General features: G+C 32.8%; 2 protein-coding genes across 2 annotated transcripts; both read left to right on the top strand.

Moving 5' to 3' along the window:
- Positions 1–8,812: 8,812 nt before the first annotated feature.
- Positions 8,813–12,415, top strand: PDS3 (phytoene desaturase 3). The gene is made up of 12 exons (XM_079040278.1): positions 8,813–9,019; positions 9,562–9,856; positions 9,942–10,074; positions 10,175–10,263; positions 10,345–10,402; positions 10,503–10,658; positions 10,742–10,890; positions 11,011–11,130; positions 11,220–11,433; positions 11,523–11,625; positions 11,706–12,150; positions 12,225–12,415. Exons 2-12 carry the CDS (start codon positions 9,635–9,637, stop codon positions 12,279–12,281), a joined length of 1,746 nt encoding a protein of 581 aa, XP_078896404.1. The 5' UTR covers positions 8,813–9,019; positions 9,562–9,634; the 3' UTR covers positions 12,282–12,415.
- Positions 12,416–13,999: 1,584 nt separating this feature from the next.
- On the top strand, positions 14,000–14,691 carry RTFL10 (ROTUNDIFOLIA like 10). The gene is made up of 2 exons (XM_079040277.1): positions 14,000–14,344; positions 14,443–14,691. Exons 1-2 carry the CDS (start codon positions 14,185–14,187, stop codon positions 14,556–14,558), a joined length of 276 nt encoding a protein of 91 aa, XP_078896403.1. The 5' UTR covers positions 14,000–14,184; the 3' UTR covers positions 14,559–14,691.
- Positions 14,692–14,838: the final 147 nt, after the last annotated feature.

Here is a 14,838-nt window from a genome sequence, read left to right as displayed (position 1 = left end):
AACCAGGGTTTATATTATTTCTTGAAACAATTACACAGAGGTTTAAGTTTACCCTATACTATGCCTTTAATAGGCTACACCACATGCTACTATTCACATTGCTACTTCATAACTTGATCTTCGGACATCAAGTCTTTACTTCTAATTCCTAGTGTTGTTATTTGCTTCGTCGATGATATTCTGAAATTCCCTTGGTGTTGGCGGTGCGCTCGGCCTTGCTACTTCATTTTCATCGGGGAGTCCCTAGAAATATGTCCTCCTTCCCTAAATCCGTAACACACCCTCTTGGGAAGCGTACACTCATCGGATTAATGCCCAGTCTCTCCACACTTGAAGCAAGTCATCTTCCTTCCGGTGTGTTTATTTTTGCACTTCCCGAACCATTTTTCTTTACCTCCTCTTTTGCCAGACTTTAAGAACATGTTGCTCTTGTTGGACCTTGAAGACCCCTCAAATTTCCTCCTCTTTCCAACTTCAACCTTGTTGGTGGTCATGTCGTTCATTATTTCTTCAATAGACTTAGCAACCCAAATAGTTGCCCCAAGAGTAGGTGCCTGACGTACTGGCACAGTAAGTTCATCCTTACTTTGTTGAAGTAAACATTTTGTCTCTTCCATTTGTTGATCCAACATCGTCCGTACTATTGCTTGTACTCCTGCCATCGTGATTGGCTCAGGTGCAACTATTATTTTTGGTGCACTCTCAATCACCGTACTATCAGCTGCTGAAGAACCCCTATTAATATTACCTAACTACTTTATGAATATAATTACATGCAACAAAACTTAAACAATCTTTCAAATAAAGACCCAACCCTACAATGGTTAGACTCAAATGAGAGCTGCACAATAGGGCCAAATCAATCATTCTAGAATTATTTAACCTTTGTAACATTTAACTTAACATATTCATTGAATAGCTATTCCACATCAATATGGGTCCCACAAAGAACAAAACAAGCAACATTCGGACAATAACATTCTAAAACATAAAGGCATCCTCCAACTCACTTGATACCACGATGCTAGGAACTTCCACTAAAACTTTTGGTTGGCTTATGCATGAAAATTATACACAAAACGGGATCACATAGACTTTCGAATGAATGATTCTAACCTAAGCCCACAACCAGACAAGGAATAGGAAATAAGGCCAAATCAATCCTTCTAGGGCTATATGATGCTAATCGTATACAATTTTTAAAGAATACACTTAGAAATCAATTCCACCAAAATAGATTCCAAATCTGACATGTCATCCAATTCCTCCTAGGATACAAGGCATCACAAAGCAGACCATTCTATCTAACATCTGAAATCCATACTAGCATGCAGTTCCAAAAGCTCAACCAATAGACATATAAAGGTGTCTCTCCTAGCATTCTATCATGCAAATCCTAAGTAGATCCTTATCCCTAATCTAGCATGCAATTATCATATACTCATACCAAAACAATAAGCATAACACATGTATGGGTATTTTGGGAAATACTTACTTGAACTCGACTGATTGCATGCATCACACTCCTTTTTTCTTAAAAACCTTTTTAGGAAACTCATTTTCGTTTAAAAGATTTTATTAACTCCTCATTTTGAGTTCAAACACACGCGAGAGTTTGCCCGAATCCCTCAAACCAAGGCTCTGATACCAACTTGAAACGTCACAAAAATTCCAAGTCAAAATATCATTTTAAATAAGTGAAAACCATTCATCCATTATCCCAAAAGACGATCATAATAAAAGTAGTCTCAAAACATCAGAGTAAAATAATAAATAGTCAATGCATAATAAGTCTCTAGGGGATGCAGTGCGATCAAGTCGGGCCATTCCTTTTGAAACCAGTAGTACCTAAAAACATTTTAAACATAAACATTAAGCACAAAGCTTAGTGAGTTCCCCAAAATAACACATACAACACATATGTAACATCCTAAAATTATAAGGTAAAAAATTCATTTTTAATTCAACCCATAAACACCATTTATTCTTATCAACCATTCAAAAGTATGTCAGAGTAAAAATAGTTATTAGAGTAAAAATAGAAGCAAGTGGCCTCTTTTGGATCACTAACAGAAGGAATGTCAGAATTAGGCCTTGCTTTTGGGCCATTGCTAGACGACCCAACATGAGCCTTTCCCTTCCAGTTCGACTTTGGAGCACTTTTCCTCTTATTTCCTTTGTTTTTCCCAATGAAAAGGATAGGAGCACTAGTAGGAGTAGGGGTTTGATTCTTCTTCATAACCGAATCTGCTGTCTATAATAAGTTGTGGAGTTGGGCCAATATGGTTTTAGTATTGTTCAAATGATAAGCCAAAATGAACTGATCAAAATAGGTGGCAAGGAGTTAAGGTCCATGTCAATGGCCAACTCCTTGTTGAAATTCACATTTAGCCTCTCAAGGCACTCCACATATCTCTTCATTCTTTTCACATGATTGTAGATCTACTCTCATTCCTTCAACTTGCAAGCCATTAGTGCTTTGACGACCTCATACTTTTCTTGACGAGCTCTCTTGTGAAACTTTTCCACATGATCCAAGTTCATCTTATATGGCCAACAGTCCTCATAGAACCTTTGCAACTCAGGAACCATGGTGGCAACCTTTGTTGCGTCGTCATAATGTTTCTTGTAGGAGATGATCTATTCAAGAGTAGCAGTGGACTTATTGATCTCAATAAGTTGTTTTTCAAGGACATACTCTTTGTAATAAAATTGAAGAGTCATCTTAATGTTGCGCATCCAATCATTGTAGTTAGTGCCATCCAATGTCACCTTGTATACGATCGAAAGTAGAGAGAAGTTCAAGTTGTGAGTGAAAGTTTGAGGAGTAGAAGCATAACCATGAGTAGACATCTATAAAGAAAAAGGTAGTTTTAGTTAGATGACAATAATCCTTAATATTTTAACCCATAATTAATATTTAAGGCTAGGACCCAAATATGACATTCACAATCTATAAGAGGATGCAATAATCTAATTGTAAATTTTATAAACGTAGGTAAAGGAAATTTACTAATTTCAATCAAAATGAAATTCATATATCTTTCGAGATTCATTGAATCTTATCAATGACATGTTTAATATTAGATTATGTTCTTCTATTTGTGACTGGGATACCGATGATCACAAACAAGATGTGCATAACCATGTAAATATGCTTGGCAACCTCAATGTTATTTATCATCTCTAATTGATGTGTTGGTTAACCACACACGCTCCATCAACAATGATAATTCTCGAGATGCCCATTACTAATATTTATAATCACTATTAGTGTGTTGGTTAACCACACACGCTCCACTAACTACATATAAAGCATAATGTGCAATTTCATGGATTATCATACTTTTCACATTTTTCCTAAAGTAACAAGAGTAACCTTTTTAAAAGAAACTTCTAGTACTTTTATATAATTATACTTTTAATGAGATTATATCCTATCAAATTCGTTCGGCTAATGACCCTCTACCATATAAGGGAGTAGTGGCTGAGAGTGGACATCCAATGATGGTCATTTTATAGGCCGCTTCCTTATACCGCCTTATAGTATGGCTTCGTGAATGAGGCATACTAACGATTTGATTGACTTGTCTTATACATATAATATATTAAACTTTTAATAGTATACATATAAGGTGTACTTTAAAACTTTCTTAAAATACTAGGTTTAATATTAATTTTTTGAAATTGATTAAAAATTAATTTAATTTAAAATTAAACCAATTATGATTTAATCTTTATATTTTAATTAACTATTAATTAAATTAATTTAAATCATAGGAGGATTAAATAATTATTTACTATTAAACAATTAATCAAATAATATATATTTAATCCTAATTCAATCCTTACTAAATTTCGAAAATTAAGGGTATTAGGTTATCCAATTTTATATTATTCTATTTTTAAACAATTAAAACAATAATTATTAAATAACGAAACCTTAATAAAACCTAATGATTTTCGAAGTTAAGGGAGGAGGCTAGGGTTTCAAGAACCATAGCCTTAGGGTTTAAATTCTATAAATCCTAATTTGATCTATTCAACTATTATGCATATTCAATTTAAAACATTTGACTCTAATACCACTTATAGGTTTTATAGGTTACAAAATTCATGAAGCGGAAAATAATTAACTCTTAAGTTCACATGCAACCTAATTGGATCTATGTTTTCACTATTGGATGTTATAATCTATTGAACATCAAAAACCCTAATACACACTTAGTAAAATCGAAAATTATAAAAGGTTTAGGGTTTACATACCTTATTGATTATTTTAGTAAATAATCAAATGAATCCTTCTTGAATTGATTTGGAAGCTAGCTCCAAAAATCTCGTGTATCTGATGGTTCATACTCAAACCTTAGCAACTAAGAAAAATTTGAGGAGAGAAGATAGGGAGGCTGAATTTCGACTATTTTTTCTTCTAGGAATGGTTGGACGAAAATGGGGAGTTTAAGGACCCCAATTTATAACTGATAGAAAACCCTAGATAACCTTAATTTGAAATAAAATAATATTATTTCAAATCCGGAATTATCCAGCTTACTAATTATTCATATGGAATAATCTAAAAACCCTAGGAGCCTCTCAAAAATTCTCCCAACCCTAGAATATTCTAAAATTCTTCTTTGTCAAACTATTGAACAATTACAACTTTAGTCATTGCACTTTTAATTAATCCAATTAATCTAAAAATTAATTCTAATTAATTTATGATCAAATCTTAATTAAATAATAATATTTCTAATTAATATATTTATCTCATAATATACTAATGAATCATTTATTGCCATTTATTAATCATATAATAAATCAGTCTCTCTCTCTCTCTCTCTCTCTCTCTCTCTCTCTCTCTCTCTTTCTTTCTCTCCCTCTCTAAAAATCATTCTAGTCAATTTCTAGTTTGGAGGGTAATAAAAAAAACTTTGCTAATAATTCAAGTATATGTCAATTTAATTATTACCTTAGACACCTAAACAACATAATGTACTTTTCAAATCACCCATTTTTCATCCAATTCTACCATAGATCCTGAATTTAGAGTTTAGTATTACATAACATTAGTACTAAGTAAATTAAATTCAACCATAGAGCTTATAGCTTAGCGGTGTCAAAAGTTGATGAAAAGGTGTCTCTCAACCAAAGGTTGAGAGTTCAAGTCTCGTTGGAGACAAAATCTATAGACTTGGGAGTAAGATAATGGGTGCACACATTAATCGCTCTAAAATAAATAAATTGAACTCACCGAATTTTGTAAAGTTGCATCAAAACCAACTAAAGTAAGTTTTTACCGATTGATGCAATATATCATCATTGAGCTCAAATCACCATATAATACATATTTCATGCTCAAAATCTGAAGTTACTAACAAATTTGTGACTTAGGCCCGAAGTCAACAAAGTAAAAGGATCTTAAAACACACCTACAATTACATGTATTTGAATCAAATTGCATAATTGTAATACTTAGAACAATAATACCAAACATGCATTTTTAAACTTACACAAACCAATTCATTCAAGTTTACCCAAAAATTAGGTTAGAGATGAAATACTACCTAAAAACTTATTGAATTGTGGCTTTGGTTTGTGATTCTACCTTTATTTAGGGGGTGTTTGGATAGAGAAAAAAAAAGGTGTTTATTGTTTATTGTTTATTTCCACCATAATAAGCTAAGTTTAAGTGTTTTAGATAGAAATCCTTAAAAATCACCTTATTGTGGTAGAGATAAGTTAAATAACCTGATTTTAATAAGCCTCTCACCCCTTGCTTATTGCTTATTGTTTATTTTCACCGCAAATAAACTAATAAGTAATAAACTAATAAGCTATAATCTAATTTATCCAAACGCACCCTTAGTGTAAAAATGCTTTCATGGTGACCCATGGGATGAAAATCGCACCTAAGGCTCTTAATTGTGTTGTTGGAACATAATGACATCTTAAACTTGATTTTTGTAATTAAAACCTATTGGTCAAAACAAGGCCAACGATGGTTAATACATTTCAAGCTCCATGCAACTTGCACTGTAACACGCATGTCGTCGTCACCAATGTCATGTTCTTCATATTTCCAACCGATACGATGTCTAACGTGATGCATATTTTCTACTTGAGGATATTCTAAAGATAAATGATCTCATGATATGTTAAACATAATTGTTTTTGCCATTAAATTAGCCGACTTATATTGGGTTACACCACCACAAAAATCCAATAAATCATCACTTACTTACAAAATTAGCTTTATTCCACACTCGTCCAGATCCAATAAATACTTTAAATATCATGAATTGTGAATTCATTTTCTATTTAAAGAACAATATGGTTGAAGAGTAAACCAAAATTGATAATTTGTTAGATTTTGCATAACCCTATCCCAAAATGCTTGAATATATAATCAAAAACTCTATTTTTTTTGGGAAATAATATGATCTTACGTGACATTCTCTATAACCTCAATAGTCTAGATTCACCAATAGAAAACCGTTTCTTAAAATTTGGAAATATCACGAACTATTGCATGTTCCATACTCTGTCATTTTTGTGAGTAACACTAAAAAAATCTACTTTGTTCCTTATGTTGCATTCATTAACATGATCTTTGACAACACAAATAGTGTGATATATTTATTTTTTCTTAAGTAAATTATATGAATGGTTCTTATGATTTAGGGTTCTTTGTTTGTTTGATCCCTAACTTTTTTTTTTAACTCGGTTCAATTGGTTATTTGATTTTATTATACATTTCGTCTCTATCGTATCTAAAGTTACTATATTGCTTTTATCTATTCACTTTTTAATTAGTTTATTATTTAACTATTAGTAACATAGTTGTTTGATAAAAGTTATGAGTCCCACCCTATTATCCTCTCATCGGCCGAGTATGGTCTTTATGGACCTTCTGTAAATCTAATGCAACACCCAATCCTATCTGTGAACACCATCCCAAGGTCCCGTAGTTGTGGTGTGGGGTGAGGTGGGTCATAAACCATCACAAAAGAGAAAGAGAGAATGTATCTCTTTCTCTCTCTCTTTACAACCCTCTCTCTTTATATATATATATATATATATATATATATATATATATATATATTTTTTTTTCTTCATGCATAAACACCATCCTTGGTGTTGGTGGTATGGTGTTATGATAAGGTGGCCACCCACTTTGCCACCTTCATGATTCTACCACTCCTAATGGCATAAACAAACATAAATCAACACACCTCATTCATCTCCTCATTTTTCAGAAACCGCCGCAACCACTACATATAGTCGGAACTCACCGTCTACCTTATCGTCATTTCTTATGCACTTACATCTCGTTCCCAAGTTCCATTTAAGGAGAGAAAAGAAAGAAAATGAGAATAAAATAAAAAAAATTGGTGTTTCCGAGTTTCAATAAAAGAAGGAAATGAAATAATCACTTCCTCTCCTAACTTTCATTCCGATTTGGAAAGAAAGAACAAAACGATTAAATTTCCTTCAACTTTTCTTAAATTCGGGAATACAAAAGACAATTTTCTTTTACTTTCCTTTTTTTTTTTTTTTTTTCTTTCTTTGTTTAAACTCGGGAACTAGGTGTTAATGACGACTACCACCATAAATTTATCACAAAAAATTGTCGCCTCCCCTGTCGAATGACTACCCCTATAAAATCTAATATGAAATGTGTTTTTTATTTTGAAGTTTTGGTCGTTCACGTTCATCTCCACTATTTTGGTGTAGAAAACTCGGTCGATTGGAATGCCTGACCCTCTAAAACATAGAAAACATAGGGTTATCTCCCAAATATGTATCTCTATCATGTGCAGTGTAGGTTTACGTGTATGAAATTGTATCTGTGTAGTCATGAAAAAAACAAAATTTGTTTGCAATCATTGCTAATTGTTTTGTGAGGAAGTTTTTTTTAGATAAGACCCATAAAAACTCAATACTTAAGACTATAACATAGAAACATTCATGGAGGTTGAAGAATAAAAATATCGGTGAATGTTATTATTGTACCCATAGATGAGAGAAATTGGCTAGGATTCGTTCTTCCTTGATTGATTTTCCTTGTCTTTTGGCTAATTGATTCCTTAATCTTCCACCTTTTATCCTAACCAAAATCGATACAAAATCTTATAGCCTGTTTTTTTTTTTACATCAAACTTAAATATTTGATTATGTGAGTTCTTCAAAGCTAGAATAGAAAAAGGTAGCGGAGTAAAGAGAGGCAGAATGAAATGGTTGAGAATTAAAGAACGACGACATAAGGCTATTGGTTGATCGTCTTTCTAGCAACGCAACTTGAAAAAAACAGTAAGATTGTTTCATAAAAAGGGTGGACCCTATATTAGGTATAAACTCAAAACAATAATCAAGCTTTAAATAATCATAAATGGGGAATATAGTTATTTAAGATACGGGACGTGTTCAGTAAAACTAGCTGATAGCGGGTAACTTGTAGCAGGTAGCTTGTAGCTTGTAGCGTTTTGTTAAACGCTACATGAAGTAACTTTTGGATTTGGAGCGTTTTGATTAAACTAAACGCTAGAAGCTTGTAGTGTCAAACGAGACTTTTTGTTTTAAACGAAGCTTTTTGTCAAACGCTAGAAGCTCCCAAACGCTCCGTGCCGAACACGCCCACGGTAAAAATCAAACGATGTAACAAAATCAAATGATCCGAGTTAAGAAAATAATTATAGAACTGTCATAAACTCTAGGGACCATTCATGTAATTTACTATTTATTGTTATCATAGAAATTGTTTTTAAAACATCCGTTGCAGTTAAGCTGTAGACGGTATATTCCTAACCATGGCTGACGAAGTTCCAACAACGAAAGAAGCCAAAAACAATCCCAAAATTGAACGCCTATTTTTATCCCCCATTCTCTCTCTTTCCATCTTCTTCTCTTCCATTGAAGCACCTCCAACTCTCGTCTCAATCATCACGTCTGCTTGCCCACACAGTCAGATTGTACCTCAAATCTCCCACCCACCATAACATCCATTCAGTTATAACAAAAGGTAAAGTAGCTCATTGATCTTCTTCATTTCTTCTGTCATGTTTTCATCACCAAAAATTCGTTTAATCTTACTGTGTTTTAGTTCAAATTGAAAGGATGTAATAAATTATGTATGTGGTTGGCATAAATTTTAGGGGGATTATCTCTTGTTCCATTGTTTGCGAATTTTGTAATTTAACTGTATAATCAGAAGTCGGTGAGCAGTTTTATCACTCCTTTCGTCCTCTATTAGCTGATTATCCATCGAATTTCAAAGTCAAAGTTGCAGCTATCAGAATTCCAATTATCACTTATCCTTTTTAGTATTTTAAAATCGAGTTCTTTAGTAATACTTGTTCTACTTTCTGATCCGATTATAAAGTTTTATTAAAAAACGATTATTTTCAATTTAAAAACGATTATTTATTCTACTTCCGGATACCTTTTCTTCTTTCTCAACTTTTTCGATACTTATTTAGTTCATCAGGAGTGAGGAAAGAGTAGAAACTGTCTGCATACTTCTCTAAATGAAGCTGAGTATGCTTACAAGTTTTATAATGGCAGGGCTTTTACTGTTGACCTACTGACCCTAAAAGCTTGTTGTGGTGAACCCAAATTGGGTGTTTGGTGAGGTGATATGTCTCTGTTTGGAAATGTTTCTGCCATTAACTCAAGTGGAAAGTGTATAGTAATGAATCTTTCAAGCACACAAATCACTTCAAGAGATTGTTTCAAGATTACCTCAGGGCAAAAAGATGTTTTGTCATTTGGATGCTGTGATGCTATGGGTAACAGATTGCAATTCCCAAGTGCTCGTTCTTTTACACCAAGATCAAAGAAGAATGTCTCCCCTCTAAAGGTACCTTTATTATCTAACAACATGAATTTGATTCTTCTTCATAGCATCAAGTTAATCAACAAATGTATCTCTAATAATCCAATAGGTAGTTTGTGTTGATTATCCAAGACCAGATCTTGATAACACATCTAATTTCTTGGAAGCTGCTTACTTGTCTTCAACCTTCAGAACTTCCCCACGCCCATCTAAGCCATTGAAGATTGTAATTGCTGGTGCAGGTAATATAATTTATACTAAAGATTATGTATTTATAAATGATTATCTCTACTAACATGTAGTTTGTTATGTAACTAACTTTTTCACATTATGCATATACAGGTTTAGCTGGTTTATCAACTGCTAAGTATTTAGCTGATGCAGGTCACAAGCCAATTTTACTAGAAGCAAGAGATGTTCTTGGTGGAAAGGTCTATAAAGTTCCCATCTTTATTTTCATTTTCTTCTCAAATTCATGTTTCATATTTGATATTTCTTCCCACATGACATAGGTGGCAGCTTGGAAAGATGATGATGGAGATTGGTATGAGACAGGTTTACACATATTCTGTAAGTTTCACCCTTTCTTATTACCCTTGAAGCAATTTTTGGACATATGTAACTTTATACCTAATACACAGTGACTTTCTTGTTCTTCATTTTCTTGAAGTTGGAGCTTACCCAAATGTACAAAATTTATTTGGAGAGCTAGGAATTAATGATAGATTACAGTGGAAGGAGCATTCTATGATATTTGCAATGCCAAATAAGCCTGGAGAATTTAGTAGGTTTGACTTCCCAGATGTTTTACCTGCACCATTGAATGGTAAGTTTGATGTGTTTATTTTAGTCAAACGCCGATTTTTTTTTTCATGATCCTAAAAGATGTAATTGTACATGGTATTTCAGGAATTTTTGCTATATTGAGGAACAATGAAATGCTGACGTGGCCTGAGAAAGTGAAGTTTGCAATTGGGCTGTTGCCTGCAATGTTAGGTGGACAGGCTTATGTTGAGGCCCAAGATGGGCTTAGTGTTCAGGACTGGATGAGAAAGCAAGTATGTAAATATTTAAGTAATTTTTTTTTTGTACATCTAGGGTTCTTAAACCATAGTTTAGGCTTTTTTATTGAAAGATTTTTCGTTAATTAATGTTTTTTTTTTTCTTATTTTATCTAGGGTATACCTGATCGAGTTACTACTGAAGTGTTTATTGCAATGTCAAAAGCATTAAACTTTATAAATCCAGATGAACTTTCAATGCAATGTATTCTCATTGCTCTAAACCGTTTTCTTCAGGTAAACTCATTATCATCTTAAACCTTTTACCAATTAAGTAATTTAAAAGTTAAAACAAACAATAATCTTTTTTTTTTTAAATTAAACAGGAAAAGCATGGTTCCAAGATGGCATTTTTAGATGGGAGCCCACCAGAAAGACTTTGCAAGCCAATTGTTGACCACATCGAGTCACTCGGTGGCCAAGTCAGAGTCAACTCACGAATACAAAAAATTGAGTTAAACAAAGACGGAACTGTCCGGAACTTTCTATTGAGTGATGGGAATGTTCTAGAAGCTGATGCTTATGTTTTCGCTACCCCTGGTATTATACGTTTCCAAATATTTCACTTTATAATATGTATTTGATCGAATGTGGGGTCCACTTATATTTGATTATTTTGCATCAAACAGTTGACATTCTCAAGCTTCTTTTACCCGAAGAATGGAAACCAATTCCATATTTCAAAAAATTAGAGAAGTTAGTCGGTGTTCCTGTTATAAACGTTCATATATGGTTAGTTTTTGACTTTGACTTTGACTTTGACTTTTGGTTATAACCTGTTTGTGTAATGAATTTTGGAAACTATTTTTCAGGTTTGACAGAAAGCTGAAAAACACATATGATCACTTACTTTTCAGTAGGTCACCTCTGCTGAGTGTGTATGCTGACATGTCAGTGACATGTAAGGAATATTATGATCCGAATAAGTCAATGTTGGAGTTGGTTTTTGCTCCAGCTGAGGAATGGATTTCAAGAAGTGACACTGATATTATTGATGCAACAATGAGTGAACTTTCAAGGCTTTTTCCTGATGAAATTGCAGCTGATCAAAGTAAAGCAAAAATCTTGAAATATAAAGTTGTTAAAACACCAAGGTCTGTTTATAAAACTGTTCCAGATTGTGAACCATGTCGACCCCTACAAAGATCTCCAATTCAAGGATTTTATTTATCTGGTGATTATACTAAACAAAAGTATTTGGCTTCAATGGAGGGTGCTGTTTTATCTGGAAAATTTTGTGCACAAGCTATTTTACAAGTAAGTTGCAATTCTATATATAAAAGTAGGTTGTTTTTATAATTGGTAAATGATTTTTGAATTATGTTTTGTAGGATTATGAGATGCTTGCTACACGGGGTGAAGTGGTTGCTGAGGCAAGCCTTGTCTAACATTAAAAAAAAAAAAACATTTATAGGAATTCAAGATTCCAAAGTGAAACTTGTTTACATGATTTTTCTTGTATTTGTAAAAGAAGAAATGCATATTATGGTTAAGTGCTTAGATGAGAAATTTGTCGTGTTAATTATATTTATTAATCAAGTAACATAAGTCTAATTGCTTGTGAAATAGAGAAAAAGTGTGGGATTTTGGTGATAATAGGAAGTAAGGTTGAATGCTTAAAGAGTAAGGTTTAGGTGATTGTCAATGGATTCTTGATTCATTGAATTTGAACAATACTTGAGAGTTGCATGAAGCATAGGGTTGTGTTCATTTGACCTTTTAAATACAGTTGTCTTTTTTGGATATTTGAGAAAAAAAATATTGTATTTGATGATAAGTGGTAAAGATTATATATTGAGAAAAGATTTGGTTTTGGAAGTTATGACAGAAGGACTAATGGTTTGAAAAGTCAAAATTGGATTTACCAAATAGGCAAATCTCATTGTTTACGTGTCAAAATTTTGGAGGATCTTTTAAAATCCAGTAGAATCAAATTTCCTTTATTCTATTCAGTTGAGTTAAAACTAAAGTTAAACATTACAGCTATGTATAATTGGATACTAGCGACAAGTATTATTAGTTTCATTATATATATTGTAAGTTTAAGCACATTGAGTAATATATCTACTAATTTATTAACAACAACTATATATTATAAACAAGTTTTATTATACAAAAAAACAAAACCTATTTAATATGTACTAAACAATACTTGATTGTAATAACCGAAATAACAATGATTTATTAGTTTAACATCTATATTTTATTTACATTATCTATTAGAAAATTTATATTTTTATTTAGGTTTACCTAAATCTTTATTTTGTATTGTTTTAAGTCATATTAGAGTTCATACTTCAACTATATTATTATAATTTATTTAAATCTTTTTATAAATTAAAAGAAAAATAATAACTACAACCAAGATGATCTAGTTGTAGCCATTTGAGAATTAAGCACATTTTGAAAGAGATTGTCCGAACTTCGAATCAAATATTAACTCAAGCTTCAACGTTGACCACTTTTTTCTGAAAAAAATAAGAAAAAGTGAAAAAATTATAAAACAAACACTTACCAAATTCTGAATAAGTTAATTCATTATTTTATACAAAAAAACCATTTAAAAAGTTCTTCAATAAACACCGATATCCCAAACCCCAAAAGGTTATATCCTATGGTTCCTACTAAACCACAATCTATTATCTAATTACATAGGTGCTTAAGCGTTTGTTAAAATCCTAAAACTAATTGGTTAACAATGAGCTTCAGAAACTACAATTAAAGGAAAAAACTCTTATACTATAATTAACCACCCTCCAACCCACGTATTTTTGTGAATGATGATGCTAAATGAACCCCTATAGATGGAACATATGTGTGGGGAACCACCACCATATGAAAGATATGGAGGTTCATTTAAGTTTTACTCTTCATGGTGCTAAATCAACTTTAGATGGATATGCTTGTGGGACTATGAATTTTCTTTCAAACTTTTTTGTATGTAGAGGAAATAAGAGAAAAAAATGTATGTGTTTTACTTTTAGTAGCAACATTTTGTGGGATTTTAGTTTCACCAATCCAAAGATTGTGTTTGTGATGACAGATGGCCTTGGAAATGCAAATAGATATAAAGTAATAACTTGTGAAGGCAAATAAGCCGACACCATGTTCCCACTACGCATCCCAAATTCCATCACAACATCCTTCCCTCTCTTTTCACTTCCTTCCACTTTACTCAAAAACTCCACATCTCTCTCCTTTCACTTGTACAGTACAACCCATCACAGCTTCCAATCTCTTCTCTCTTTCACGGCGTCTGAATAAAGTGATTAAACTATTAAGCCCGCATGAATGCATTCGCTGATTCACCCCCCTTTCGCCTTGTTTTCTTCCCTGTTTAACATAAAAAACAAAAAACAATCAATGCTGAACTTAAACTCCTCATCTCTTTTCCATGCAAATCAGCCAACGGTTTTCGATGCTAACCCATCTATAAATACATCTTTCCCTCGTACACTTTACATCTCAGGGTCCAGCTTCACTTCTGTGTGGCTTTTTTTCCCCAAATCTTCTTACGAAAACACTCAAAAATGGAAACAAAAAGAAAAGGTAATGGAATCACAAGAAAGTGTGCTACTTTGGTCAAGAAACAACGCGCTCGTATTTACATCCTTCGTCGTTGCGCCACCATGTTGCTTTGTTGGTATATTCAGGGAGATGATTAGTTCTTATCAAACAGATGTCTCTATGCATATACTCCTTAAAAATCTCTCTCAAATCTCAATGTCTCAATGTCTCAATCCCCTTTTTCCCACGTCTCTTTTTTCGTTGGCATATGGTAAATTAAGTGCTAATCTCGTCCTTTTTAGCACCAACAGTTGGAATTGGAAGGAAAGACTGTTGGTATTATGACTACAAAAAAAGAACCCTTTCTCAGTTCTCTCACTACATCTTCTGATTTCCTGGTTTCGTCTTGTTCATATTGACCTCTCTTTATTTGCCCTT

Source organism: Lactuca serriola, chromosome 4 (assembly GCF_051521515.1).
Source record: "Lactuca serriola cultivar US96UC23 chromosome 4, Lser_US96UC23_V15, whole genome shotgun sequence".
Lineage (NCBI taxonomy): Eukaryota > Viridiplantae > Streptophyta > Magnoliopsida > Asterales > Asteraceae > Lactuca > Lactuca serriola.
The sequence above is the reverse complement of the archived record's forward strand: the minus strand, read 5'-3'. Positions and strand labels throughout refer to the sequence as shown.